Below are 23,431 nucleotides of genomic sequence, written 5' to 3'. Positions count from 1 at the left end.
TAGGAACCGGGTTGCACAGCAGGAGAGTGGCAGGCGAGCTAGCGAAGCTTAATCTGTACTTGCAGCTGCTCCCCAGCACTAGCATCACCGCCTCAGCTCCACCTCAGATCATCAAGTGTTAGATTCTCATAGGAGCACCGATTCCTGATGCCAAAAAGGTTGGGGACCGGTGCTGTAGAATGTCTTCCAGTGTAGGGTTATGGGTTTTTGGAAAGAACACCACAGAAGCAGAATACCCCTCTCATCACATTATATGAGGGGTACGTGATGTCCTCACAACCTTCCTGATGTTAAACTTTATCACTTGGTTAAGTTGGTGCTTGCCAGGTTTCCTCATTGTAGGTTGCTACTTTTCCCTTTCTCTATTATTTGGACGCAAGTCGATAAGTCTCCCACCTTCCTGGGTGGTAGTGGAGGTGAGAATTAAGTTCTACATGTTGGAAGGGAAAGTATCTACATATTATCTGGAATTCTTCTGTAAGGAAGATTTGTCTCTACTTCATTTATTTATTTATTCAATCATTTATTTATATCAGTGGGGATTCATGTATATTTATTTTATACTTCGGGTTATAATTGACTACGTTATTTTGTTGCTCACATTGGCCATTAGGAGCTCTTTCAGGTTGGCTCCTGTATCGCTGTGACATGCTCTCATCCTCTTTTTTTTAATGAGCTTTATCGAGATATTCACATACCATAAAATTCACTTTTAAAATGTACATACAACTCAAGGGCTTTTAGTATATTCAGAGTTGCGCACCCATTACCACTATTTAATTTTAGAACATTTTCATCACCCCCAAAAGAAACCCTGTATCCTTTAATGGTCACTCCCCATTTTCCATTTCTATGGAGTTGCATATTCTGTACATTTCATGTAAATGGAATCATATAATAGGTGATTTCTTAAGACTGGCTTTTTTCACTTAATGTTTATGAAGTTCATCCATGTTATAGCATGTAGTACTTCATTCCTTGTATTTTCCCAGGCCCGGGATCAACCATTTCTCCTAGGAGCCCTTTTACTGAAGGATATGATAGCAGTTTTTTAAATTCTGTCATTCTCTTCTCTATTTGTTTATGTCAGTATGGAATTACAGATTCCTATTTTATTTGATAGGGTATAATCCATTTGTATTATTATTTTGATGTTCAAATTGTCCCATATTTGGCCATTGACTTTTTCTCTCTGGCCCCTCCCAGGTCTACATCCGTACGCCTTCCGGTGAGGTCCAGACAGTCCTTGTCCAGGACAGCCCCCCAGCAACAGCTGCAACCACCTCTGCCACCACTTGTAGCAGCCCTGCGTCCCGTGTTCCCCATCCGAGCAGTGGGACCAGCAAAAAGCATTCAGCCACAATTCTCCGGAAAGAGCGTCCCCTGCCAAAGATTGCCCCTGCTGGGAGCATCATCAGCCTGAACGCAGCCCAGCTGGCTGCGGCAGCCCAGGCCATGCAGACCATCAACATCAATGGTGTCCAGGTCCAGGGTGTGCCTGTCACCATCACCAACACTGGCGGTGAGGGAAGGCCCCTAGGCTAGGGTGTGGGAAATGTGCCTATAGCCCCACACATGGCAACTGTGGGCCAGCCCCCAGCTCTGTAACAACAGTGAGGAAACTGCTGGACACTTGCTTCATCCATTCTTAAAAAACACACCTACTTGGTCCTTACAGTAACCCTTCGAGATAGTTTAAGATGAATGTTGGCCCTACCTGACAGCTGAAGACCTTGAATATGGTTAGAAAATAAGATGTACTCAGGAAAACTCCAACTAACACACAAACACAAAGTAGTTTGGTCTAGACCAAAGACAGATGTTGAAGAGAGGTTCCGGGTAAAGAAACTTAAAGGCTTCTAGTAGGAGGAAAGGCTTGAGTTAAGGTTGGAAGGAATGGCTTGTGCTGCACTTCAGCTGAGCGGGAATATTTGGTAATATTTCTAGTGTGAAAGCAGCCTAGCAAATCATCAAAGGAGCATCCTAACTACCTAGCAAAAATGCTTCCTCACCTTCTTTAGCTGGGTGAAGGGCCCTTTTTAGGCTAGTGGCATTTTAATACCAGCAATAGGTCAGAGACACTCCCCTGCTTTGAATGGCTTTATGTGAGTCTTAGAGTAATTGATTTTTTTCAAAGCCCATAGAACTGTTTCCTTACTCTTATTAACAAAAATCCCTGGAGACTTTCTCAAGAGCAGTTGGTATTTAACAATGGCCTAAGGCTGGAGGAGCTTCCAGAGGAATCACTCTAGAGCGACCCAAGACAAGGCCTCCCCCCAAGTGAAATATGTGGGTGGCGTCTGAAAGCGGATGCAGCCCGTGTGGCATAGTGGTTCAGGGCATTGACTGAAGTCGGCCGCCTGACTTCAAGTCTGGGTTCTCCCACTTATTAGCTGTGTGAGCTTGATATGTTATTGAGCATCAGTTTTTTCAACTGAGAAAGGGGGATAATAATACTATTTCATAGGATTATGAAGGTTAAATGAGTTAATACATTTAAGGTCTCTAAAGTGGCATCTGGCATATAAAAGGCTTTCGAAAATATTAGCTGCTATGATTAACATCATGTGCAGAAGGGAAGAAGGGTGTCAGGCTTCCTCCTCTGCCCCTTCAGGCTTCCTCACCCCGAACCTTGCCCTACTCCTCCCCACAGGGCAGCAGCAGCTGACGGTGCAGAATGTTTCTGGAAACAACCTGACCATCAGTGGGCTGAGCCCCACCCAGATCCAGCTGCAAATGGAGCAGGCCCTGGCTGGAGAGGCCCAGCCCGGGGAGAAGCGGCGCCGCATGGCCTGCACATGCCCCAACTGCAAGGATGGGGACAAGAGGTAATGCGAGGAGAGGAGCCAGACTGCCAGCCTGGCAGGTGCCCTGTTTCCCAACCCCCTCCCTGGGACACAGACCAAGAAAGGGACACCTGGCCGCCTCACCTCTCCTGTATTCTTTGACCTGACCCCACTTCCTCTCTCCATCCTGTCTGCCCCTATATTCTATCTTCTCCTTCCCTCCTCTTCCTTTTCCCTCTACCCCACCTTCCATTCTTAGGTCCGGAGAGCAGGGCAAGAAGAAGCACGTGTGCCATATCCCCGACTGCGGCAAGACTTTCCGGAAGACGTCCTTGCTGCGGGCCCACGTGCGCCTGCACACTGGCGAGCGGCCTTTTGTCTGCAACTGGTTCTTCTGTGGAAAGAGGTTCACGCGGAGTGACGAACTCCAGCGGCACGCCCGCACCCACACAGGTCTGCTGCCCACCCACAGAGGGCTCCTCACCCCCACCCCTCCTCTGGCACTCAACACCCACACAGTCCTGGCCTTTCCCCCTACCCCCACCCATTGCCCTCAGTGGCATTGAGATTCCTGGCCCTGCCAAGGAACTGCCACACTGAGCAAGAGCTACAGACTGTCTTCTAGGGGTCCAAGACTACCCAGAAAATTCTTTCAGGCCATTCTATCACAGTGTTTTCCATAGTGATGTTTGCATTATGCAGCCTTGATGATTTTTGCCATAGCTGCATAGTTAGTTATTTAATAAGTACTGATATATAGCGTGCCAGGCACTGGACTGCGCCCTTTACAGATTACGAATTTAATCCTCATAATGACTATATGGAAGGGTACTTGGAGTATACTCATTTTACTGAGACAGAGAGAAGTGGTCAGGTTATGCAGTTAGTGTCTAGTGGAGCCGGGTTCAGACTTGGCTCCAAATCCACACTCCTAATCGCTACCCTATGCTGCCTTTCCTGCTATTATTTACTAAATGATTTTCCTGAAATCATTTCACTATTTTTTACTTATTTATGTCCAGTCACTATCTTTTTGACATCACAAGCTTGATATTATAGTTATATGTTTTAATGCACTGGCAAATAAATACAAAACTATAAAAATGTTCATCCATCTACCACCTAAAATTGTCTCGGGTATCTCCACTGGTCCACATGTTTGAGGACAGCTTCCAGTGAGCTGACTCGTATCCTGTGACTGGAGATGGAGACACGTGACCCAAAACTCTGGCTCCTGGCCAGTGTGGTGGTTCGGGTCATGTCCAGCCTTCAGAGGCTAAATAGTAAATACTCAGAACAGCAGCAGACATAGCCTGGGTCACTGTGGTTTGGACTAAGTGTGAGCTGAGGGCTGGCAGGTCAGCATAGAATGGCGTTTTCCTGCCAGGGGGAAGATGCTGAGCCAGTGGGAGTCAAAGAGACAAAGAGCAGAAGAAAGCAGGCGATAGCTTACATGAGAAGAGTCCTGGGCACAGGGGTACAAGTACAGCATTTTAGGCAAGGGATAAGAACGGGAACAAAATAGACTAGAGACTGATGTCAAATAGGTGGTGAAGAGAAATAAGAACTGACCAAAGGGTTTAGATCAGTAGATTGTAGGGAGCAAATGTGTAAGCATGAGGTAGGCAGAGCATGACGACAAGGCGATGTCAGCTTTACAGGGAACCCTGCATGCCTCACATGTGCTCCTCCTTTTTCGGGGCTGGGACAGTGTCTCCACATGGGCTCTATGAGTGACAGCCTCTCCTCTTGCCAGGTGACAAACGCTTCGAGTGTGCCCAGTGTCAGAAGCGCTTCATGAGGAGTGACCACCTCACCAAGCACTACAAGACCCACTTGGTCACGAAGAACTTGTAAGGCCAACCAAGGCAGGAAGCCCTGAAGAAGCAGTCCCCCGTCTATGTCCTGCCTGGGCCCCTGGTGGAAAAGAGGCCCATGGCTGCACCGGGCCCATCCTCACAGCCCCTCCCTCCTGCTCTGCGACTGTCCCCACAGGAAGGGGTTCTGCTGCCCCGTACTCGCCTCCTTCTGAAGCCCATTGGCTCTGCCCTGGCCCTCCTCTCACCAGACCGTGGACACTGGCCATGCCCAATGAGACGTTCTAAATCAGGACGAGTGGGAACCCTTATTTCCAAAGGAAAAACATAAATTTCACTCCGTCGAGGAGCAAAGTGAGCCCCCTCCACCCCCCAACACTGCCGGAGCCACATCATCGTGCCATGTCCCTCTCTCCTGCACCTCTTTGGCCCCCTGGCCACCTGGGACGCCCCGGTCCCTACACCAAGTACACCACTGGCATCCACTTCCAGAGGGGCTCAAGAGGTCACCTCTGCTCCACATGCCCCAGCCCTGCCACAACTCTTCTCCAGCACATTCCAACTTTCTATTTAAAAAGTAAAGCTACCCATGGACTCCCGGATCCCCCTTTTTCTATGGAAAACGTTGCCTTATACTCTATTTCAGATGATGAACACTGTGTATTGTGTGTGCTTTAAAGTTTTATTTAATTGCTCCCTTCTTCCTGTCCTTGTTACTCACCTCCCCCATGCCTGCTTTCACTTTAGGATTTTGGGGGGCAATGATGAGCATATGAATTTTTTTCTCACTCTAGCAATTCTCTTTTCTAAATGACACAGCATTTCAACTCAAATCTGGATTCAGATAAAAATTTCACATCCTGAACCTCTCTTCCCTTTTCCCCTCATCACACCCACCCCTATCGGCCCCAGCTCTCTTCTTATGTACAGTGTATATTGTATAATAGACAATTGTGTCTACTACATGTTTAAAAACATATTGCTTGTTATTTTTGAGGCTTTTAAATTAAACAAAATTCAACTTTATTTTTAGTTGTAACTGCTTGAGGTATGTTTTATGAATTAAGTGACAGATTTGTTATCCTTTATTAACGATGTACTTTGTCGTTCAGCACTGGCTGACAAAAATTTTTTCTTGCTAATAAATTTAGTTGCCTGAGGCAAAATCTGCAACTTGGCAGTGTAGCTTCCTTTGTCTTCTACCCCAGAGAGCTCGGAGAGGGGGCTGAGAGGAGGGAACCCTGGTCTCTTAGAGTGATCCACTGGGACAATGGCAGGACCTGCTCTCCTGACCTGAAAAGGGCTGTGGCCACACAGAAGACCTTGTAGCATTGGCACGAGCCCCCAGAGCACCTGAGTGGGACCTCCAGGGGAACAGGGGAGGTGTTCCGCTTTGTTCTCTTCTATAAGCCAGTTTTGTCTGGATCAAAGCAGGCACACACTCTGCCCAGATTCTAGTCACAGCAATGTCTTCCTTACCAGCAAGCCACTTCCTCTACTCATCTCTAACCCCTGGACAAAGGAAGGCTTTGGCCTCAGAGCCTGCTAGTAAGAAGCTTGGGAGAAAGAGCCAAAGGGGCTTGGCTTAGTCACTTCCAGAAGGCTAAAGAGTTCTGGAAAAAACAGAAAACAATTCCGAGGCCAAGATTCTTTCCTAGGGTGGAGGGCCAGGCTAGGAGCCCACCTCTGTCCAAGAGAGAACCCTGGCCACAGAGTCGGCTTTTCTTTCATGCCCTCACTCCAGCACAAGGGAGGACAGCGAGCTGATTTTGGTTTGAGCAAGTGCTGCAGATCTGAAATTTAGGTGGGGATTTTTTTGGGGGGGTGCATAGCTATTAGAAAGGTCAGGGTTGTGATGTTATGCAGACTGAGATCAGAACTAGCTCAGTACACTGGTGGGACCTGAAAGCATCTGGGCAGAAGGGAGAGTCGGTTGTTTCTCAAGCAGAGAACAGAATGGGCTCTCAGAATGACAATGCCTTTTACTCGTCCTCAAAGGACACAGCCAGGGTTGCTGTTCTGTGCAGGAGTGGCAAGGCTCCTTTTGAGCTATCGATTCCCTTACTCTTTCTTTTGTCACCAGTGACCTGCATTTGCAAGCAAACAGCTTTCCCTTATAGCCAGTCCTTTCTCACATCAGCTGGAGAAATAAAAGGGAGATGGATCTTAGAGGGATCATAGTTTCTCTGTCCCTGATCACTTCTTAACGGGTAGGGAGACCCATCCTACCCTTAAGTCCTTTGGGCGATACCAGACCAACAGCTGAGTCTACCCTGGTATAGAAACCTCTTAACGAGCCCATCAGCCCTATGTCTTATCGCTGTACTGGCAGGAAGAAGACAGAGATGTGTTTCTCTCTTCCTCACACATGGATTGTGCAAGTGGAAAACGGCCATTCTGTGTTCTGACTCGGGATTGGTGGAGAGAAGGAATATTAACAAATTGGCCTCTTTCTGCCACGTGTTTCCCATTGGCTTTGCTCTCAGACCCAAAGAAAAATGCTTTCATGAGAGCTGATTCCAAGTCATCTGCTTTACAATTCAAGTGCAGAAACTGACCTGACTCCTCCGCATCCTTTGGAAATGAGGGTGCCAGCCCCTAGTGAGTAGAACTGCATGCTGGCACTTGGGTTCACATGGGAGGCACTGGCCATCTCTGCCTCCAATGGGATGCCTGAGTTAGAAAGGGAGCAAGAGAATGTATTCTGCCTAGTCCAGGTGATGACATGAGGACAGGATGGAGAGACCTGGTGGCAAATTAGCCCTTATCTGCTGTAACCCATCCCTTACTTATTTTCAGGTTGCACGGGGTGAGGACTGTTAGTTCGATGCAGCCCAAGCTCACCCCAGGCCAGAGGTCTTCCCAGAATGCCTGGTTGAAAATCTAGGGGCAGGCCATCCCCAGCAGCTTGAGAATGGGGGTCATGCCATCCATGTTCCTTCCTTTGCCCCCTTCCCTCTTCAGCATCATCTGCACCACAGCCACCCCTCTCTGCCCCCTCCTGTCTGCTCAGTGATGCTCAACACAGCAGTTCTTTGATCCCAGATCCTAGGATTATAAACTGGAAAGAAAAGGGAGGCTGGGGAAGGTTCCCTCCATCCTGAAGGCAAATTCCAGGCAAAGTACCCTTAAAAAAAAAAAAATCAAACCAGCAAACAGAACTCGGATTCCTTCAAACTGCTCAGTCCAGTTTTACAATCACCCTTTGAGGCCCCCATACTTGAGTATGATGATGGGAGCCACCTACAGCATCTCAGGTCCCTGGACCCATCAGGGGCTCCTGGCTGATGTATGTGCCTGAGGTGGAGTCCAGGGAACCTAAGTCAGGGGGAGACACTATCTCAGGTCAGAGACCTCTTGTGACCTGACCGACATCTTTGGGGGCTGGGATGAAGCCACTAGAGGAACTACAGTAATCTCAGGGACAGATGGCAGCTGGGTTTCCTAGTGAAGGGGTCCTCAGGGAATAGAAGATGCCTGGGGAGATGAAATAAAGAACAGGGGTGTGGGTGAAAAGAAAGCAAACCGCGGTGGGAAATGGCAGAGAATCAGGGCTGGAAAAGAGAGTCTAACACCTGCTCATCGGGATCCCAGGCAAGGAGAAATGAGAAATGACCACAGGGCAGGCCAAAGGCAAGGACCAACCAAGATTTCTCAATGAAACTAAGAAGCTGCCAGGTCATATCCTTTGGGCCCGCCTGGGAGCCTGCCATCAGGCCTCCTCCCTCTGCCTGTGGCCCACACTCTAATTACCAAGGCAGCCAGTGCCAGGACTGAGATGGTACCCTAGGACCTCATTCAGCCTGGGAAAGCTTATCCCTCCAGCCAACAAAGACACTCAGCCTGGCTCCTACCAGGTGCAAAAACTCCCCCAAGCCCCACTCAACCGTGCCTAGCACACAAATACAGAGAGAGGCTTAACAAAACAGTTTATGCATAAACATAACATATTAGTATTTCCTGGCTGGCATTTTGAGAAGGGGCCAGAGAAAGTAAGTGATGTGGTCCATCTCATGAAGGAGCTTCTAATAGGGAACATGTATGAAAACTACTAGACGTATCTGGGAAGTGACCTGTTAGCACATGCAAGGATTGTGTGAGGGGTAACCATGTAACCATAGGCAGGACACTTGGGTAAGGGTCAGCCTCCTCTGTGTCCCACTGCAAGTCCCTGAGGACTATACTCAGGGCTCAGGCATCTGCTGGCAGAGCACCAAGTACCCACCCTTCTGTGTATCCTAAGTTCACCCCAAGGCTGGGCCCAAAAATTCCTCAGCTTAGGGCTCCCAGCATACCCGCCTGCCATCGGCCTCCTGGAAAGTTTAGCACTGTGTTTCACCAGCATCATTTCCATCTTCCTAGGCCTCTCCCCTCCCCTACTGTCCTCCTTAACCCCCCAGCTCCTCTTCCCTTCTCAGACAGTCTCATCCTCTCCCATGGCTTCTGGTGCCAACTTGGTGGCTCATGACATCTAAACCAGTCTCATTAGCTCAGACCTTTCCCCTAAACTCCAGACTTGATTATCCAACCCAACAAAATGTGGATGTCCCATAAACCCTCACACTCAACAGGTCTGATATTGACTTCATCTCTCCCCCAAACCTCCTCCTCCAACATGCTCCACTTCAATGAACAGCACCACCCATGTCACCTAAAGTCATCCTGGTGAGTCGATTCTCTCCTCTCCACTCCGCCCCCACCTCCACCCCATACTCAGAGACCAGGCTCTTGCTTCTGTTTAGACAACACTGAAGTGTCTTGCCCTCCCTCACCTATCATTCACTTGGTCACCAGAGCCAGGTCCAAAAACGCAATCTCTGAGCTATAATCGAAATATATAATTCAATCAAACAATTAGACTAAAAGATGATTTCAGAACATAAATGCAAAAGCAGAAGAAAACAGGCAAAGCATGGTCCCCAAACCCAAATGCAGACTTTTTGTTTCATATGGAGAAACCAGTACATTGCTGTACAATGAAATATTGCAATATATTTTCTATTCATTTAAGACTCTCAAGAAAAGATTAATAAATTTACAAAGTTGGGGAGAGGGCGGCAAGGTATTTAATAAAAAGCAGTAACAATAAAAAATTTATTTCTCCCACGCAGGCAAAACCCTTGCTGGGGTTGCAGCAGTAGAGGCACAGCCAGTGGGCGTGTACGCCCCCCATCCTTTCTGAACAGCGGGGCTGCTTTATGACACAGACACCAAATCCCAGTAGTCAGAAAAGCACAACACAGCCTATTTATTATTTGCAAGACAAAGGGGAATATATAAAAAGGCAACCAGTTGCAAGCTTCCTCACTGATCATCAAGGCTGGGAGAAGCTGTTGGAATCTAGTACTTTTTCTCCCTACCTGGTCTTTAAAAAACAGGAATTAGACACTCTGGTTTGACAACAGCACAGGATAAGAAAGAATCATTGTCTAAAAGCCTGGCCCATGCCACGTGCCCGATCTTCAGCAGGCATGCCCAGCCCCTGCTTACAAGCCTGGCCAGTGTTCTCACCACTCACTCAAGCAGGATTACACTGCTCCAAGTTTCCCCAATGCACCCAGCTTTTACTCATGTTGTTTCCTCTTCCTGGCAAGCCCGTTCCACTGTCCATCTGGCCAACAACTACGCATTAAGACAAATCCAATGTCTGCTCCCTTTACGAAGCCTTTCCTGACTGTTGGGCCCCTGGAGACCACTTCCTCTTTTTTGCTCTTACTTTCCTCACAGAAGTATCTGTACCTTTTCAGCTTAGAGAACTGCTTCCCCCTATAGACTACAAATCCCTGCAGGCAGGAATTGTGTCATCTTCACCTTAGTGTGCTCAGATCTAGCTCAGTACCTGGTCCAAAAGAAATCTTTAACAAATGTCTACTGAATGAATATTCAACAGTTGAACAACATGGCTTTGAACTGCATGGGTCCACTTATGCATGGATTTTTTTTTTCAATAAATACTGTTAATGTATTTTCTCTTATGATTGTAATAACATTTTCTTTTTTCTAGCTTATTTTATTGTAAGAATACAGTATACAATACATATAACATAGAAAATAGGTGTTAATCGACTTTATGTTATCAGTAAGGTTCCAGTCAATAGTAGGCTATTGGTAGTTAAGTTTTTGAGGAGTCAAAAGTTATACATGGATTTTCAATTGTACAATACAGGGGGAGGTCAGTGGCCCTAACCCCCACATTGTTCAAGGGTCAACTGTACTGAGCTCTTGTCTTTGAAGCAAACCACTCAAATGACCCTAGTCTTGGTGCCTTAGAATCCCAGATCCGGGGTAGCCTAGCCCAGGAGTCTAATAGTGTGGACTCATTAACAAAACCATCTGAGTTGAAGGGCACTAATTATTACTTACATAGGTTCGACTGCAGGTGGTTGGGAGAAAGGAAAGACAGCAAAGTTCATATGTGTAATGATAACTTCAACAAGAAAGTCCAGTCAACCTTCTCTCAATCATATTGATGGAGGAAAATGATGCAGCAAAAAATTCCAACCAGTGAAGAATCCATAGATCAACATCATTAAGCCTTTAGAGACATGTATTGTTTCTTTGCAGCAAATTTGTCTTCCAGATTCTATTTGACTCAAGCTACATGCACATGATAAAGGATGATAGGTATCTAATGTAGGGCTTTATGAAGCTTAGGTGTAATGCAGACACCTGGGCAAGGCAGGAAGTTCCCTTACCTGGCACAGTCTTGGGGTGCCTGCCTAGTTGGCTCTTGCAGCTCCCCTTCCTGATGATGGTGGAAACCAGGACTGCAGAGAGGCCTTGACCCAAGGTTGCCCCAGCCAGGTCAAAGCTGAAATGGGCACTGGCAGGTTTCCAATTTCTCAGCCCTGTGTCCACAACCTGGAAGTGGCTTTGCACAGCCACCTGCTCTCCTGTGCCCTCAGCTATAGCTGGCATCAACCTAGGAACCTGACTCCAACTACCTGGGAAGGACAAAATGTGAAAAAGGGGAAACTCAGCAAAGATAGGGGAAACCCAAGAGAGGTAAGGCAGTGGCAACCTTTCCATCTATCTGAACACTGGCTAGTGTGAACTCTGCTGCATCATGAAAGGGGAAGCCATGGGCAGCATGCTCTGACCCCGGGTTAAAGAAATAAGGCTGGAAAAAGGGGCTTCAGAGCTAGAAGAGGAAGATAGCTCTGGCCTAGGATGGCTTGATCCCAAATTTCCCTCTTCCACTTTCCTATTCAGCTATTTTCCTTCTCACCCTACAGTCTCTTCCTAACTCCACTGTACCTCCCCAAGAGCACCGCCCCCCGCTCCCCCACACACTACACAGCACCTATCTGGAGTGATCACAAGTCACTTCTGCCTCTCCCACTCTCAAGCCCCAATTCCTTCCCCTAACTAGATGGCCCCTTTCTCTGTCTCCCCATCACCTTGCTTCAGGGCCTGGCCCCCAATTCCATTTTCCATTTGTCCACTAGCCTTCCCCCAGGGGATATCACCTGCACTAGGCTCACCTTCAGGCACCTACTAGAGACCAGCCACTTAATACTGACCCCTCCCCTCACGTCCCCAGCGGCTCATTCTCCCATCCTGGCCTGGGACGCAGCTGTCTCTATATCTTTAACAAACCTCCACGTGCGTGTTAACGGCGGTGACAGCATTTCCTTGTCTCCCTGCTCCCGCCCCCGGAGGCGCCGCTCATTGGCCGCTGTGTTCCTCTGTTCTCTCTCTAATTGGCCTCCCTCCGGAAAACTCCGACCAATGGTCTCTCAGCGTCTGTCTCCCTCCTCCGATCCTGGGCTCCCATTGGCTCCAAGAACTTAGGGTAGCTGAGCTTGGCGACTTACAAATTATTCCTTCCCCCGGGTAGAATCCCGGGTTGAGAAACTGGTTCCGAATCCAAAGGAACCCGGTGTCGCCCGACGCCGGGTCACGTGGCTGGCGGTCCGATGACGTGCGGTCTGCGGGGCGTCACCGTGACGTTTGGGCGGCCGGCCGAGTGGCCCCTCTACCTTCGTTACCTGTGCGGCCGCGGTGCAGTCATGGACCTGGGACCGATGCGCAAGAGTTACCGCGGGGACCGAGAGGTGCCGTCGCCCGGCAGGGTCACCCTCAGCGGCGGGGAAACAGGCGGCCCCGAGTCATCTGCGGAGGGGAGGGAGAGTTGGCGAGGGAGCTTGGGAGTCATCTCCGCGAGAAAAAAAGAGTGTTCAAAGACAGCTAGCTGGGGAGAGGTTCTGGGGAAACCGAGATGAAGCCTGTGGTAGTGGGTAAGGGCATGGACTCTGGAGCCTGCCTGAGCTGGAATCCTGCCGGTCACGGGGTGCATCACCTTAGGCAGTTTACTTAACCTCTCTGAGACTCAGTTTCTTACCTGTGAAGTGATAGTATCTACCTCACAGGGTTGTGTTGGACTCAAATATTTTTAAAAGGCTTAGAACAATGATAATCAGCGTATAAATGTTTGATAAATAAGTAAAACATGGGAGAAGGGGACTAACTCACGGTGAAGCGGAAAAATGCTCCTAGTTCCTTCCTACCTTCAGTCTCTCCTCTTACTTACTACTTGGAGAAGTTCTTTTTCTTTTCCCGCCTCAGGAGAGGAATCAAGAGAACTGTTTTGGAATTGGGGCCCAGAGCCTCTGGCTACATGTCAGCATTTCCGGAAATTATTGTTAAACATGGTTTTTCATTAAACCTTAGACCTACTGAATGAGAATTCACAAGGTTAGAGCCCAGAATATCTTTTTTTAAGGCTCCCCAATTGGTAAGTTTGACATCCATGACATGAAACCCTGATTCATCCATCACTAGCTCTAGGACCCATCAAGTTATGTCACCATTTTATGCCTGTCCTCACTTGTAATATGGGGCTAACAGAACTTATTTCTTGAGTACTGTTTTTTGTTACAAGGTTGTTGTTATGAGGACTAAATGAGTATTTGAAAAATGCCTAGAACAGTACACCGTCAGCACTCTATGTGTTTATAAAATAAAATAAAACTCTACTTTCCCAGGCGTTTGAGGAGGCTCAGCTGACCTCCCTGGATCCCATGAAGCAATTTGCTACCTGGTTCGAAGAGGCTGTTCAGTGTCCTGACATAGGAGAAGCCAACGCCATGTGTCTGGCTACCTCCACCAGGTGGGCATAGCTGTGGGCCCTTCTGTGGGTGGGTACAGATGAAGAAGGAAACTTAAGAAGCTCTCAGCTTGATGAATGACAACTTTATGGTTCTAGCTCTGTTATTAACATGCTGTATGGCCTCAGGCAAGTTACTTGTCTTCTCTAGGCCTCAGTGTCCTTACTTATAAACCAAAGATCAGACTTCATTCAATTCCATTTCAGTGATGAAATTCAGTGCCTCATTCATCTCTGTCCTTGATGCACCCCGCCCCCACACACACCCTTGCCTTTCTTACTTCCCCATCTCCCCTGTTTCCAGCTGCTCTTGAAGAGCTATATCTCCTGGGACCTTTCCACTAAGCTCTCTCCCTCTCTTGAAACCTAGCATGGTGCTTGTCTGCATCATTCATTTGATAATCAATCATATATCCTTGAGACATCTCTTGTATTAGCCTCTTATCTGACTCTTCTTGTCCACCCTCACGAAAATGTAAGGTCTTGAAGGCAGGCTCTTGTGCTGTGCCCTAGGTATCCATCCCCAAGAGCCCTGAGCAGAGGCTCTGATATAACTACATGTTCTGTGATCCCTAAGCACTGGCTGTTTGCATTATTATTGGTTGCTGTCCTTAGAGCCTTGTTACTTTGTTAGGGCTGCCATAACAAAATACCGCTGACTGTGTGGCTTAAACAACCAAATTTTATCACAGTTCTGAAGCTAGAAGTCCAAGATCAGGGTGCTGGCAGAGTTGATTATGAGGCTTCTCTTCATGGCTTGCAGATGGCTGCCTTTTTGCTGGGTCCTCACGTAGGCTTTCTTTTGTTTGTGCAGGGAGAGAGTGAGCGAGAGCTCATTGATGTCTTTTCCTCTTCTTATAAGGACACCAGTCCTTTTGGATTAGAGTCCCATCCTTATGCCTTATTTAACCTCACTTACTTCCCTAAAGGCTCTGTCTCCAAATACATTGGAGGTTAGAGCTTCAACATAGAATTTTCAGTCCCGAACAGGGCCCCAGGCATCAGAGTTATGTTGTACCTCTGGGACAAATCCCCAGGGGCAAGTGAGAATGGGTGGCTTGAGTGCCAGTGCAGAATAAGGGGACACAGCTGTAGCAGTGCTCATCCTGTGGGGAGGGACAGCAGCAAAGACATTGAAACGGGCTCTGACCACGGCACTCTGATCTTTGTTGCAGAGATGGGAAGCCCTCTGCCCGCATGGTGCTGCTGAAGGGCTTTGGCAAGGATGGCTTCCGCTTCTTCACTAACTTTGACAGTCGAAAGGGAAAAGAGCTGGTGAGGGTTCACAGTAAATTTTTCCCAGGGCTGCAGAGTCCAACCCTTGCTTCTTCAGTCACCTTTGCATACCACCCCCCCACCCCACCCATTTTCCATCCGTGCTCAGGCTCTGCTCTGCCTGTGGTCCTTTGCACTTGCCATTCTCTTTGCTGTGAATGACTGCTCTCTCCAGCTACCCCCATCTGTCATTTGTTTACCTGAGTAACTCCTGTCCCTTTGGTCTCAGCCCCAGTGTTACTCCTCAGGAATGCCTTCCTCAGCTCCTACACTGAATCAGCCACTTGTGCTCTTCGCTGCCATTATAACTTGCAACTTTCCTGTCTGCCATTTTTTAAATTTCTAACTGCATTTATTTATGTGATTATATAATTAATGTTTGTGTCCTCTGCTAAATGGTAAGCTTTGTGCGGGCAGAGGCTGCATCTGTTTTATCTCTGTTATACCCCTGGGACCTCTCCCAGTGTCAAGCCCAGAGTTGGCACTTCATATGCATTCATTTCATATCTCCAAATGAGTAACCCTGGGTCCACGCTAGCCAAACATGCATTTCTGGGGACTTGCAAATCCATGGGTTTGAGAAATGGCAAGCCTCGTTCACTTCAGAGTCCAAATGGCTTAGGTTTCCAACACAGCTCTGCCACTTGCTGTGTGAACTTGGGCATGTTACTAAACCTCTCAGTGCCTGTCTTCACACCTGTAAAAGTAGGCCTGCCTACCTTTGAGGATTTAAATGAGATGTTATACTGAATGCATTTCCTGTGGGCCTGCACGCCGCAGACTTCCTGCCTTACCCAGGCATCCTCCCTGCTGTCCTGATGGCTGTCTTTGGATTCTCTTTCATTTCCAGGACTCTAATCCCTTTGCTTCCCTTGTCTTCTACTGGGAGCCCCTAAACCGTCAGGTGAGTGGGCATTCCCAGAACAGCTTGGAGTGGCCTGGATTGGGAGGGGCCTGAGTTTATAGATGAGCCCAGTGGAGGTCCCCGGGTTGGGCAAACATCCCCCCTCTCAAATAGCTCTCAGTTAGCTGGTGTAGTAGCAGCCGACAGTGGTAGGGCAGTGGATAAGGAGAAGATGGAGAGTAATGGGGCCTGTGCTGGTACGGAGGGTCAGTGACATTGAATGCCATGTAGCCAGGGCCATCTCTGAGCAGGTCCGTGTGGAGGGCCCTGTGAAGAAGCTGCCGGAGGAGGAGGCCACGTGCTACTTCCACTCCCGCCCCAAGAGCAGCCAGATTGGGGCTGTGGTCAGTCACCAGAGTTCTGTGATCCCCAACCGGGAGGTGAGTGGGGCTCCCTTTGAGTCCTCCAGGTGATGAGGGCCTGGGCTTATCCCCAGAGGCTCTCTCCAGGGGATGCCAGGGCCCTCTCACTCCAACAAAGTTACAAGAATGGTCTCCCTGGGAGAATGGGATGGAGAACAGGGATATGGGCCTCTTGTGTCTGTCTGACCCTCTAGTTGGACTGTGCTCTTGGAGGACAGAGGTCAGCCTGCCTTTCTCACCTGTGTCCCCAGCACCTGGCACAGAGCACATGCTCAGCAAGTGGTTATTAAATGAATTATTGACCAGGTCTGGCCCTTCCTCCATCTCCTTCCCCTGGACAGTATCTGAGAAAGAAAAATGAGGAACTGGAGAAGCTTTACCAGGAACAAGAGGTGCCGAAGCCAAAATACTGGTGAGTGACACCTGGTAATCCTCTAGAAAGGGACATCAGGACCCTGGTGTTTACTTGAAGTCACCCTGTCTATGGAATTATGATCTACTCCTCCCTGTGAACCCTCATTAGATAGATCCCAGCAAATTTCTTCGGGCGTCCTTGGGGTGACAGTGGGGGTGGGGGTGACAGCTGTAAAAATGCACAGAGCACTGAAACCTCTGCTTCTTTTTGTAGGGGTGGCTACATCCTGTACCCACAGGTGATGGAGTTCTGGCAAGGCCAAACCAACCGCCTGCACGACCGGATCGTCTTTCGGCGGGGCCTCCCAACTGGAGACTCTCCTTTGGGGCCCATGACCCACCGCGGGGAGGGAGATTGGCTTTTTGAGAGACTTGCACCCTGACTCCCAATCCGCCAGTGCCTGCTGGAGTTGGGGCTGGGTGCTGGGAGAGGGTGTGGAATCAGGAGCTGGGCCCTTCTAAACTCAACCCATATTCCTCCCCACCCCTTATATTCAGGGCTCTTCAGGGTTCATCCTCCAAGTTCTCTCTACTCAGTTGGCTCTCAATTAGCTGTCTAGTGACGTGTACTGGTGGCATGGGGCATCACAAATGGAAAATAATCCCATAATTATGTTCTTGATTTTGACAATAATGTATTGGAATAGCTCCCTCTAGGGGTAGCAGCTGGCGTGATTCCCTTTTCTAGTGACAGTGTGGGTCCCTAGCAGTCCTGTCTGACGAGGCTACTGAGTCATACTGGCCAAAGCTGATTGGTCCCAGCACAAGTACCTGAGCCAATATAGCCAATCAGTTTTTCTTGTCAATGATTTGAAATGAAGAGCCCCAGAGCAAGGGAGTCATTGTAGCTAAGTCATTCATTAATGGCAGCCAAGAAGCAACAGCCTGTGGCTACTGCTCTTGCAACTCCCTGAGCAGCCCTGGACCCCTCCTTCCTACAGCAACGCTGTGCAATGCCTCCTCCTGCCTCAAACACCTACTGTCTCTAAAATAGCAGAATCAAATTCTGTTGCTTACAAATAAAAGAACCTTAACTAATTCATTTATTAATAGATATTTTTGTAGCACTTACCCTGCTGATAGCTACCTTTCATTATCTGAAGCACAGCAATGTGAAAAAAGAGATTAAATTTATTCTGTGTAGCTCCAAAGGACACATGAGTGGAGATTACACAGAAATAGATTTAACCTCAATATGGGGAGAGATTTCAAGCAATCAAGGCTGCCTAAGATAGAGTGGGCTACCTGTTAGGTAGTGCGCATTCTCTTACTAGAAGTATTCAATCCCAGTCAGGAGTTTTGTAGAAGGGATTCATGTGCTGGTACCTATGGGCCAGGAAGATTTTAATCAGGCTTTACTTTCCATATTTGTTTATAAGCAGTATTTATTTTACTTTCCAGGTATAAAATTAAATTATTAAGATTATGACTGTGACTGCTCACACATCCCCTTCCCCTACTCCCTACCGCTACTGATGATGACTCCAACATCACTCATTTTCATTCTTGCTGGAATTACCTGGGGATCTTTAAAAATCCTAATGCCTGGATCTCACTGTTAGAGATGATTTGATCAGTCTGAGTGTAGCCTGGGATTTGGGAAATTTTAAAACTCCCCAGGGAACTCTGTGGAGCCAAGGTTGAGAACTTCTAGTCTAGATCCTTGCTACTCCCAGTGTGGTCCTCAGGCTGGAAGTGTCAGAATCACCTGGGAGCCCACCCCAGACCCACCGAATCTTATCCTGCTTTCAACAGGACTCCCCAGGTGACTGGACGCACTGGCCTCAACCTCTAAACCAAAGGCCTCCCACCCTCAAGATTGGATTCTTCAGTAAATCTTAGCTGAGGCTCATATTGAACTGTATTTGCTTTTCTTCAACACAAGTCTGATGACCAGAGACAGCCTGGATGGGTGGCCTGCAGACTGTGGAGAGGAGCCAGACCAAGTAAATGTTTGCTGTGGCTAAGCCAGGATCAGAGAACTGACTATTATTTGTGCATGTTGACATTGAACTTGCCACTCTAAACTGCATGTTGGTCGGGTGCTTCAGCGTCTGTTATTGACTTTGTGGCTTCCCCAAGGCCCGCCCTCTTGGTGTTGATCCCCCGCTTATGCCTGAGTGCAGGAAGGCATGAAGCTAACCCTGAGGCCACCTACAGGAAAGAGTGCTGGGGTGCCTTTCCCTCCTTTGTCCTGTTTGTGTTACAAGGAGCTGTGTATCCTCCAGCTTTGAGCTTGGTCTCAGCTGTTCCCTTCCTATTCTTTGTCCGACAATCATTCTGCCAAGTCTGTAATAAAAACTCATCAAATGTGCGTGATGTTTATGTTAAATCTGGCTTGGTCTCTCCCTGCTCCACCCCCGCCCCCACCTCTGCGGGACCAAGAAGGGGAGTTGGGGATTTTAAGCAACTCTCCTCCCACCGCGCTTCTCCTCTCTTGGGAGGTTGGCATCCAGCAGGGGGAGCCCGTCACCCAGGGCTGGCTCCTTCCGGGAGGCACAGGCCAGTTCTAAGCCATTCATGCCTCCCCCTTCCCCCCATTGGGTCGTGTCCCAGTGAAACTGTGGTCGATAACCCGTAGCCTCTCCCAGCTCCTGCACATATTTGCACTCTCGGTTCCTCCTCCTCTGGCCACATGAAAACGTGCAGCTGACTGGGCTCTGACTCCCTGGGCAGCCAGATCTCCCTTGGCCTTTGGTACCCACCCCATCTCTTCCTCACCCCCATACACCAATACCCAGCTTAGGGGTATCCATGGAGTTTTCCTGGATGATTCCTGTAGACATTACTTTGGGTCTGTGGATTAGGATTGCATGCATGGGGCAGAGAGGCCCGCAGACCCTCTCGCCTAAGAGGAATAATGGTGGCAATGCGGTGCCAGTATTAGGTCATGCATTAGGATAGCATTAGGCTACGGGTAGTGTCCCTGGCCCAGGGCTCAGCGTCATTCTTCACCTTAGCCAAAAGGAAGCTCAAAATGGGCTGAAGTGGGAGGTCTCTACAGTCTGGAGTCTCAGGGTACACTCAGCCACAAAGCTGGTAGGCTTTCCCCCATTGGTCCCGGAGTCTGCAGCCCCCTCAAATGGTGCTCACCTCCCAGGATCCCACGATCCAGGCCTTGCCCCCTCTCACCCCACCTCCCCTTCAGCAGAAAGCAACTGTTCCTTTCTTTGTCCTGAACCTCAGTTTCCCATCCCCCAAGCAGATGAAAATCAAGAGTGAAAGGGGCTGTGTGGTGTAGTGGTCACGTACGCAGGCCAGCTCTGGCTTCAATCCCAACTCTGCCACCTCAGGAGAGTGACTTAACTCTAAGCCTCAGGGAACTCACCTGGAAAATGGGGATAATGATAGCCCCTGTCTTGGGGAATGAGAGGATTAAGTGAGGGAGTACTTGCTACAGGGCCTGGCCCGTTGCAAATCCTCTATAAATGTCAGCTATTAACAATGGGTAGGGCTGGAGTATGGGAAAACTCTGCTACTCCATGGGAGGCTTTGTGGACTGAGTAATAATTGGTGGAACCCTAGAAAGTTCCATGTGATGGGGCGGGGGGTGCGGATAAGGGAAAAAGAAGCTATCTTCCTCTCTCCAGCTCCTGTCTCCCTCACTCATCCTCAGAGCTCCCCTGGCCTGGGCGAGGCCACCTAACAAAGGCCCCCTTGTACAGTCTGTTTGTTCTGGTAATAAATTTCCCAAGCAGCGCTCCCTAGGGTGGGGTGGGGTGGCCCAGCAGCCTCCAAGAGCTGACCTGGAAGCTGTCAGACCACATTGTTCAGTCACCACCTTAGTCTCTTTGTTCCCAACATAAGCTCCAGAGATTTAGCCAACTTTTTCCAGTTCCCAGCTCCTGGGGCTTGAGAAAGATCTGGACCTAAGGGCATAGGGAGCACACTCTCTCCTCTTCCTTAAACAGAAGTCTAGGCTATGTGGAGTTCCTTAATAAAGGAGAGAGGGAAGGAAACCAATGTTCGCTGAGCACCTGCTACAGGACTACTTATGGGCCACTTAATATTGAGCACTCCCTGTGAAACAGGTATCATTACAGCCCCTTTTAGAGAAGACAAAACTGAGGTTCAGAGGAGGATTTTTTTTTTAATGTTGCCCATATCATCCAGCTATTTCGAGGTGGAACCAGGATGTGAATCCTGATCCATACTCTTAGAGCCTCTGGTGGCCTCTCTGTTGGTCAGAGCAACTGACCACTGAGGTATCACTAGCTCCTTCCTTCACTCTCTCCATCCCCAGATGCTAAGGGTGGCTTGGTGGTAAAATTAGTGTCCCAGTTACTACTATGATACCTGGAGACCCTTCCTGAAGCTTGAAAGAAAGGGTTTGAGCACTGAGTTCCACTTTAGTTACATGAAGGGACATAAAGGCATGAAAAACAGTCATCTCAATAAATGTAAGACGAGAGTATAAATAGGTTCTCTGCTTTTACAGCATCGTTTATTACAAAGAAAGAAACCTACAATTATTTTTTTAAACAAAATTCAAGGCTCCAGGACTCATCTCCGGGGCTGATCCATCTTAAATATGAGTAGGGAAGGAGAAAAGAGAACTGGCTGCTTTAGCTCCTACTAGAGCTTCCTCACCCCCTCCCCTAATTTGGACCCGTGGGGTCCCTAACCTAGCCTTCTGCAGCATCCCCAGGGAATAACAGGTTCCTCAACCCCCTGGAGAAAAAGTTCTAGGAAGTTTCCCAGTTGTGTTAAGAGGTGAAATCAAGTTCAGTCCCCCTCCCACTCCGGGAAACCAGTCCCCTGTCACATGGCTTCTGGAAAATGCTCTCAGAATTAGTCCAAGAAACAGTCACAGGTAGAAAAAGTAGAGGGAGCAGCAATTCAGACTCACCCTTGACCCTGTGCCCTGGGAGGAGGTGAAGTAGGTCTTCCTCTCTCCATTTCTTGCCATGTCCACCTCCCTGCTGGCCCTGCCACTGCTGCATGGAGGGCTGTTCTTCCTGGGTGAGACTTTATCCTTGAACTAAGAGTGCCTTTGTATGTGGTGGGGAGGGTGGGAGAACCCTGGGATCTCCCAGGCCTTCCAGAAAGCTGGGACACATCAATACAAATCTAAAATGGACATTTCCTGCCAGCAGGTATCAGCTGTCCCCATGGCTTCGGCTGTGGTCGAGGGGGCCAGTGTGGCAAGCTCCTGTCTCAGATCTGGCTGATGGCAGGGAGTGGGGAAGTGCTAGCATCCTTCTAGGCCCCCTTCACTGTCCTTTGTCCTCCCTGTCATCAAAGAGGTTGGGGTTCTCTGCCAGCGTGGCTCGGACTTTTTTCTTTTCCTTGAAGCGGCCGGAATTGGAGACCTTGACGTGCTTGCCCTTTGTGCTCTTGTCCACAATCTTCTCCAGGCGGGTGTTAAAGTCACTGTCGGGGACCCCGCCCTCAGGCCGCGGGGACTCTGAGCTGCCCTCTGTTTGGGCATAGGTGTCAGGGATCTCATACAGCACCTTGGGGGTGGATTTCTTTTTCCGGAGGAAGGTCAGCTTCCACCAACCAACTTCAGTCATGGCGCTCCCTGAGCCAAAGGCGGGGCTTTCTGCAGGAGCCGGGTGGGGAGAAAAAAGGGGTTAGTGGGGAGGAAAGGGAGTACCTTGGAGCAGCCCTCTCTAGACTCTTATTTATGGGCTGTTGTAATAGCCCAGTCCTGAGAATTGAAGTTAGGGCAGAGTGAACTCAGGATTCAGGTAAGTGATGCAATGCATTTGGAGAGTATGAGAAGATAGAGGGTCTGGGGAAGTGATGGCCAAGTACACATCGAAAGGGAAGTCATCTGAGCCAGGCAGAGGTGACAGTGGGGGCAAAACCACACACCAATTGCCATGCAGCTTTGAGATTCTAGGTCCCCAAGGGCTACAGGAAGGTAAACAGTTTGCCCAGGTCGCATAGCATCCAGGCTCTTGACACTGTTTGAGCAGATGGTCAACTGGTATCAGACGGACAGAAACACCCTGTACATTTTTCTTGGAATTCATTATAGAATTAAATGGGATAGAGATGTTTGGAGTAATCTGGACTTCCGGTGGTGACCATCAGGACTGAAGGGGCTGCTGGGCTTTCTCTAAGGGAGAACCTCAGGCTGGGAGCAGGAAGTCCTGGGGACTGTTCCGGCCTCGTGACTTCTGACAAGTTACTTCTCTGGACCTCAGTGTCCTCATCCGTCCCTTCCAGCCCTAACATTTAGCTCTGACATTAATGCCTGCCCACAGAGGTAGACATTACCAAAGTATGACTTATGATAATGGTAATAGTTATTGTGAGATGGTCCCCTTTCCCTACCCAGCTTCCAAAAGACAGGAATTTGAAGGAGAGCTGAAAATTTGGAAGGCGGTTTGGTGGGGCCAGGAGGTACATGTGAGATATGGTTATCACAGGCTGGATCCTCTATAGGGATACCCAACAGAAGTGGGTTGTAGGGGCTGAACCAGGCTTCTCCACTGACAAGCATTGTGCTCTGGATGTGACCTCACTACTTGCTAACTTCCACAAAAGTGCTGTCTGAGCTAGTAGAAGTTTTGGGAGATGAAGTTACATGGACTTTGCCGACAGGTAGGGTGTGTAAGATGGAAGGAGACAGTAGACCAGAGGAATTAAGATCAATAGAAGAGCAGACAGGCAGAATATGAGAAACCAAGGCATCTTTGTGCCTGGACAGGTTGGTGGTCTGGTCTCAGGACTCCTGGGTATGGCCATGAAATGTCCTGGGGAGGAGGGGCAGTGGCCACAATACATCGGAAAGCTAGATGGTCAGCTAGCCC

General features: G+C 48.8%; 3 protein-coding genes and 1 long non-coding RNA gene across 6 annotated transcripts in view; 2 read left to right on the top strand and 2 right to left on the bottom strand.

The window, feature by feature from the left end:
• The window catches only part of SP2 (Sp2 transcription factor), a 24,306-nt gene extending 18,530 nt beyond the window's left edge, over positions 1–5,776 (top strand). The window contains exons 4-7 of the mRNA XM_011382691.2: positions 1,207–1,522; positions 2,654–2,828; positions 3,046–3,239; positions 4,543–5,776. Of these exons, the coding sequence (XP_011380993.1) occupies positions 1,207–1,522; positions 2,654–2,828; positions 3,046–3,239; positions 4,543–4,643 (786 nt within the window). The 3' untranslated portion in view covers positions 4,644–5,776. The remainder of the gene's footprint in view (positions 1–1,206; positions 1,523–2,653; positions 2,829–3,045; positions 3,240–4,542) is intronic.
• LOC105307264 overlaps positions 1–12,272 on the bottom strand; it is a 29,474-nt gene extending 17,202 nt beyond the window's left edge. The window contains exons 1-2 of one of the 3 annotated variants that reach the window (XR_897203.2): positions 12,203–12,272; positions 11,299–11,547 (exon numbers count right to left, since the gene is read on the bottom strand). This is a non-coding gene — a long non-coding RNA (uncharacterized LOC105307264). Of the gene's footprint in view, positions 1–11,298; positions 11,548–12,087 lie in introns of all 3 variants that reach the window. The other 2 variants (XR_897204.2, XR_897202.2) reach the window with 2 other exon arrangements.
• Positions 12,273–12,406: 134 nt separating this feature from the next.
• PNPO (pyridoxamine 5'-phosphate oxidase) lies at positions 12,407–18,981 on the top strand. The gene is made up of 7 exons (XM_011382690.2): positions 12,407–12,660; positions 13,591–13,715; positions 14,888–14,987; positions 15,838–15,891; positions 16,143–16,271; positions 16,595–16,665; positions 16,882–18,981. Exons 1-7 carry the CDS (start codon positions 12,523–12,525, stop codon positions 17,048–17,050), a joined length of 786 nt encoding a protein of 261 aa, XP_011380992.1. The 5' UTR covers positions 12,407–12,522; the 3' UTR covers positions 17,051–18,981.
• Positions 18,982–21,168: 2,187 nt separating this feature from the next.
• PRR15L (proline rich 15 like) lies at positions 21,169–22,215 on the bottom strand. Its single transcript, XM_023524698.1, has one exon. It carries the CDS (start codon positions 22,181–22,183, stop codon positions 21,881–21,883), a length of 303 nt encoding a protein of 100 aa, XP_023380466.1. The 5' UTR covers positions 22,184–22,215; the 3' UTR covers positions 21,169–21,880.
• Positions 22,216–23,431: the final 1,216 nt, after the last annotated feature.

This window comes from Pteropus vampyrus, unplaced genomic scaffold, assembly GCF_000151845.1.
Source record: "Pteropus vampyrus isolate Shadow unplaced genomic scaffold, Pvam_2.0 Scaffold486, whole genome shotgun sequence".
NCBI lineage: Eukaryota > Metazoa > Chordata > Mammalia > Chiroptera > Pteropodidae > Pteropus > Pteropus vampyrus.
Note: the sequence above shows the minus strand (reverse complement) of the source record. Positions and strands in the feature narration are given on the sequence as shown.

Excerpts from the sequence above, each read along its gene's own strand:
- PNPO (XM_011382690.2), top strand. The coding sequence starts at position 12,523 with ATGACGTGCGGTCTGCGGGGCGTCACCGTGACGTTTGGGCGGCCGGCC. Across the intron at positions 15,892-16,142 it reads GGGAGCCCCTAAACCGTCAG|GTCCGTGTGGAGGGCCCTGT; the intron begins GTGAGTGGGCAT and ends ATCTCTGAGCAG. Across the intron at positions 16,666-16,881 it reads GTGCCGAAGCCAAAATACTG|GGGTGGCTACATCCTGTACC; the intron begins GTGAGTGACACC and ends TTCTTTTTGTAG.
- PRR15L (XM_023524698.1), bottom strand. The coding sequence starts at position 22,183 with ATGACTGAAGTTGGTTGGTGGAAGCTGACCTTCCTCCGGAAAAAGAAA.